This window comes from Onychomys torridus, chromosome 2, assembly GCF_903995425.1.
Source record: "Onychomys torridus chromosome 2, mOncTor1.1, whole genome shotgun sequence".
Classification (NCBI taxonomy): domain Eukaryota; kingdom Metazoa; phylum Chordata; class Mammalia; order Rodentia; family Cricetidae; genus Onychomys; species Onychomys torridus.
The window spans coordinates 22,346,768-22,352,767 of NC_050444.1; the positions used below are offsets into that span (position 1 = coordinate 22,346,768).

At 35.7% G+C, this 6,000-nt stretch overlaps 1 protein-coding gene across 1 annotated transcript in view; it reads left to right on the forward strand.

The window, feature by feature from the left end:
- The window catches only part of LOC118578183 (carbonic anhydrase 1), a 112,077-nt gene extending 106,693 nt beyond the window's left edge, over positions 1-5,384 (forward strand). Inside the window, exons 6-9 of the mRNA XM_036178909.1 lie at positions 958-1,053; positions 1,598-1,660; positions 4,300-4,455; positions 5,176-5,384. Of these exons, the coding sequence (XP_036034802.1) occupies positions 958-1,053; positions 1,598-1,660; positions 4,300-4,455; positions 5,176-5,292 (432 nt within the window). The 3' untranslated portion in view covers positions 5,293-5,384. The remainder of the gene's footprint in view (positions 1-957; positions 1,054-1,597; positions 1,661-4,299; positions 4,456-5,175) is intronic.
- The last annotated feature ends 616 nt before the right edge of the window (positions 5,385-6,000 follow it).

A 6,000-nucleotide genomic window follows, 5' to 3' on the forward strand; every position in this document is an offset into this window, starting at 1 on the left:
TGTCAGTGAGTGGGAAGAATAAATGCCAATAAGACAATGCTTGAATTAGGACTGGGGACTGATCTTCCTCAACGTGAGTGTTCTAATTACTTGTACATTAACTATTGAGTCTTTGTAATTTACTAGATTTTTGTTTTTAAAGTAATTGAGTCAGAATCTACATTTTGTAGGGAAATAAAAACCTTTTAAAAGAAATGAGGTAAAATAAGAAGGAAAGAGAGAGGGGTAGAGAGAAAGAAGAGATCAGATAAATGTGAAAATAATAGACTTGAAGATGGTAACTGTATATATTGGGTAATCAACCCATTGAAGTGTGGCACTTGAATTCAGTCCTAATTGTAGAGAAAAAGGAAGGAAATTCCAGGAAGTCAGCAGCTAATACAAAAACCCCCAAGCAGTGACCAAGTGAGGAGGTGTTCTCTGCTAGGCATAGAGGGTGTTAAATGTGTAAAGTACGAAATTTGTAATAACAGTGGCACTTTTTGACTGAACAATTAGCTGTGTAGTGTTACCGTTCCTAAAAAGAGAAAATGACAAATGTGTTATGCGGAATCAAGCTTTCCTTTGGCCATGTGACTCCTCAGACATCTGTTAGACACCCATATGAAGGTATCAAAACAGTATCAGGAACACGTCCAGGTACATGTGGATGCACAAGCTTAAAATTCCACCAAGAGTTTAGGCTGCAGAATTTGACTGAGAGGATACTAGGAAGGACACCAATATACCCAATCTTCTGAGAAGTCAAGGAGCTTCTTACAAAGTTATCTCATGTGAGAAAAAATTATTTCGCCTTTTATCCTAAAGTTTGTTGCCCACAAGATGAGGGTTCACATGTATTTTATCTACCTGTACCATGATATATCTTAAATATAACAAATTAACATGTAATTCATCTTCTGTCTTTTTCTTTGCATCAATATTAATAATGAATTACTTACATGTCACCACTTCTAGCTTCACATAGTTCACTGGAATGCTGCAAAGTACTCCAATATTGCTGAAGCCGTCTCAAAGGCTGATGGGATGGGAATCATTGGTGTTTTGTTAAAGGTGAGTCATAGGTAGTGGCATAGATGTCACTTGATTTTTAAAATGGCGATGTGAAACTTATTATCATTTAAATTTATATTATTATTGAAGAGATGCTCTGAAGAAAGCCATCATTGGCTAAGACTGAATGACTAAATGACTTGAGACAGTATTTGGAGGTGATTTTTATCAAACACTATTCAAAATATGACAAAAATGCACTGAGTATAACTAACATAACAGAAAAAGGAAGGTGCAATTTTTGTGTCATTGTTTTGATAAACATCTAGTCTGTCTTATATACCTCTGACCATCTTATTCACAATCAAATTTAAGCCACACTTTCTGTTTACTACTTTGTCTGTCATTATACCTAATGAGAAACTGGTAGAGTACAAGATCCATAAAAGTATATACCTCAGAAAATTTCCTCTCTTGAAGAGAAAGAAATCCCATTTCTCTCTCTACAGTTATTCATGTTAATCAAAAAATTAAATTTTGACTAAAGAGTATTTCATAAATTACAATCTTCAACCCATACTTTCTTTTCCTTTTAATTCTCTAGGTTGGTCCAGCCAATCCAAACCTGCAGAAAGTACTTGATGCCCTAGACTCAGTTAAAACTAAGGTAAATAAGCTAAGTAAGCTAATTTAATCCTGGAAACAAGAACACACAGAAGTACAGAAATCATCCAGTCGCCTGTTTGAAATGGGAAACAGGAAAACTGGTGTAGAAGCCAAGCAGCCACAGGTGCCATGGAGACCTTGCTTGTCCTGTAGTACCTGATATAGGAGTTGGTTTTGTTTTGTTTTCATGGTGCTTGCTCCTAGTAAAGCATATTGCTCAGTCACTTTTTGATCTGCTAAAAACCAATCATACTCAAGTGATTGAGTTTGATTGGTTTTTAGCAGATAATGTTTCATGAAAAGGAACATCTTTATTTCTTTAGTAATGTAAAAAAAAAAAAAAATGAGCCTGAAGAGCCCTATTTGAGAACTATGATTCTGAGCTAGACTTAAAACCCTTAATGTATTGTCTGAAATGTCCATCCTTAGTTTTAATATTAACTCCTTATTCTGTAGGTCAAAGTGATTTGTGATTTTCTTTCACAATGAGAACTATTATGTTTTTATGTAAAATAAGTTTGTTTTATGCTGAGTTCATATTGAGTAGGCATATTGTAAAGTGAGAGATGAAAAATGAAAACAGAAAGGGATAGTGAAGATAAACGCAGAAAATAGTAAAATAAGAAATAAAGTGACAGATAAATGCAAAACACTGTTTTATAAACAAATAAAAACTTTATTCTATGGAATAAACAGCAAAAAAAAAAATGATTTGGGCAGCTTTGGCAAGGAAAGCTGACACAAATACCAAATGCTATTATAGAGGGACTGGCAAGATGGCTCAGCAGGTGAAGTAGTTACTTGAGTTCCGAGAAGCCACAGAGTGGAAAGAAAGAACTACATTCTACAGGTTGTTCTCTGAGCTCCACATGTGCATCCCCATGCATATGCCTAAAGACAGATGCATGAATTGATTAACTAATAAGTGTAAGAAATTCTATTCAAAGCTTAGAAAAACTAGTATAGATGTTGAAGAAAAAATTTTGAAGCAAAAACTGCTTATAACAGTATACCAGTAAATTTGAAAAGTCATAAAATGAGTGATATTCATGACAACACAAAATTATAAAGATGAAACAAAAGAAAAAACAAATAGACAAAAACTCTAAGAATAAGTTGAAAAGATGGTGAAGATATATCTATTAAACAAAAATTCCATGCCCAGTCCAATTTATAAAAATAAAAATTATTCAACCTTTAAGAAATAATCAAGTGGGGGTAGATGGCTCAACAGATTTTTTCCATGCAAAAAATTTTTTCCATGCAGACATGAGTGTAAACATTTAAATCTCCAGAACCTACATGCATGCCAGGGGTGCATGGTGTGTCCACTCTAATTCCAGAGCTTGGAAGAAAGGGACAGAGAATCATTTGAGCCAGCTGTGTAGCTAGACTAGACTTAGCTGAGAGCTCTGGATTCTACTGAGATACCCTGCATATAAAATAATGTAAAGAGCCATCAAAGAAGACTCCAGACACCAACCTCAGGCCTTCACATCCGTACTCACACACCTGCACATATGCCTTCATCTGAACATGAGTGAGCACACATACACATGTGCACAGATAACACACACACACACACACACACACACACACACACACACACACACACAAACATACTTTCTTGTACCAGTGAAGTACAAAAAAGGAGAAAAGATAAATCATGTAGTGTCAACTAAACATTTGCCCAGGTGAAGAGACAGAAAATTCCTATGAGTCTAATGAAATCTAATACACAAATTGGGTAAATAAGATTGCAAAAAGAAATTTGTAGCACAAATTTTCCTAGTAGTATGGCTGAAATAACCCTGAAATTATCGCAAATCAATGACAACAGCACATTGATAAAGTCTTATTTTTGAACAAGTAGATGTAGATGGCTTAGTGTTAGGACATCTTTGAGTAGATGCATTATATTATTAAATTAAATATGAAAATTCATATCACCAGCTTCTCCAACTGAAATTGTTCTACTGCAGTCAAGAAAAGGAACAGTACAGTGTCTACCACCATCACAATTTACATCAGAATTAAAAATTAAACCATTAAACAAATAAAGAACAAAATATAAAGCTAAGCAGTGGGAAAGCAAAGACAAAGTTATCATCATATGTCAATTATATGTTAACTATATTTACCTGGAAAATTTAAAAGAGTCAACTAAAAGATGAAATTGATACAAAAGTCTGGTAAAACTATTTGTATAAAAATTATCATGCAAATATCAGTTCATTTTTTATACAAATAATAGCTGATCATGAAAAATCATGGGAATAAATAAGAATAAAACATTAACTGATGGGCTTGTCCTGAATGTCTCTGCCCCTAGAATAAGACGGAGAATTATCCAAAGAAATTAAAATGTTTCCTAATGAATATTAAGTATTTTGATAAATACAAATTTCAGAATTTTTTATAGGTGTTTCTTCTCATCCACCAAATGAAGAAGATTTAATGTCCAAAACTTCCATATAGTATTTTTATGTTATTTGTATTATTTATATTCACAAACATATCAGTCATGATACTTATTTTAGAAAAGCCAATTTAATGCACCTAAAATCTCTAGGTAATAAAATAAGGGGGATCATATATTGATACATTGTATTGCATGATATATACTGTTTTTGTTCCAAGGGAAAACGAGCTCCATTCACAAATTTTGACCCATCCACTCTCCTTCCTTCATCCCTGGATTACTGGACTTATTTTGGCTCTCTGACTCACCCTCCTCTTCATGAAAGTGTGACCTGGTTCATCCTTAAGGAGAGCATCAATGTCAGCCCTGAGCAGGTATCAATTAAAATGAATTTGCTTCTAGTGAAGAATCCCCGAGTTTTCAAAACATGAAATAAAAACAAAAGCCCATGCAATAACTGTTTTTACTGTATGCAGAAAATAGATGCATGTTGTTCTTCATAAAGAAAAACCAAACTTGTTAGGTGGCTTTCTCAAATGTCAGAGACAGTGAACTCTCCTCAGAACTTCCATCTTGGCTCTTGGGTGGCCTAACTTAACAGTTTCTGTTTTTCCAGCTAAAGTTTTAAAATATTCAACAAAGTACCTTCTTGCTTATTGTTTGTAAAGATGATTGATGGAACAGCTACTTTCCTGAGCTGTCTTGTGTTTTCTCACACCTTTGTGCCCTGTCTTTAACTGATGCTTGTTGAGAAGAGTCACTGTACACCAAGCGCTGTGCATGGGCTAATTCATCTTAACAGACCCCCAATAGAAGATGCTATATGAAATGAAGGGATGCTGAGCTGACATACTACTTGCATAAGCTCCTCAGCTAACAAAGAGAAAGCTGGTGTTCTGACAGAGCCAGCTATGCCTCATTTGGACAAAATAACTGGTAGAGAGGCAGGAAAATGAGTCCGGCCACTTCCTGTCCACTAAGACAACCACCGCTGTCCTCAACTGCTTTCTAAACAGCGGTGCGCTAACTTCTCTGAAAACAAAGTGCTTTCTGAGACTAACAGCTTTTCAACCTTCAAACATCTCACCCCACAGCTGCAACAACTCCGCAGTGTCCTGTCGAGTGCAGAGGGAGAGACGGCTGTTCCTATTCTGAACAACCACCGTCCAACTCAGCCCCTGAAGGACAGAACGGTGACAGCTTCATTTTGAGACCCAGCAAGGAGTGAGTTCAAGATCAGGACAGGGCCCCTCTTCAGCTATGACTTAGTAAACACTTCCAAGTAAACACTTCAGTGCAAGAAACACAGCGTACCTGCAAGTTTAATCCGTAGAACTAAAATCCATTTGTTTTGATTCTTGTTGCTTAATGCAAATAATCCATAGACTTGCCATTTACAGTCTTTGAGTATGTACCTGTGCTTAAATCCACCTTCTTTTTGGAATGCTTCATAGTATAATTACATTAAGAGATTTGTTCCCTTGCCAATCTCTCCATTTTAACTGAACCAATAAAATGGCTTAATCTCCTCTTCTTGTCTATTGTGCATTTGGGAGTCTTGCCCCTTTCTGAGTGGAGATGGAAGAATGGGTGGGGAGGCGGGTAGACGGGAGTTGAGGGGAAGAAATAGGAAAAGAGGAGGGAAGGAAAACTGATCAGTATGTAAAATAAATAGAAAAATGATAATAAAATAAAATAAATTGGGGTTGGGGATTTAGCTCAGTGGTAGAGCACTTGCCTAGCAAGCGCAAGGCCCTGGGTTCGGTCCTCAGCTCCAGAAAGAAAAAAAAAATAAAAACCATGAGTTTTCTCCTCCATTTACAGTCATTAATCTTAAATAACTTACTTGAGTCTTTTGTCTCAAATGTAAGCTAAGAGCAGCCAGGAATGAAACACTGGCTCATCTATTTAACTTAAGA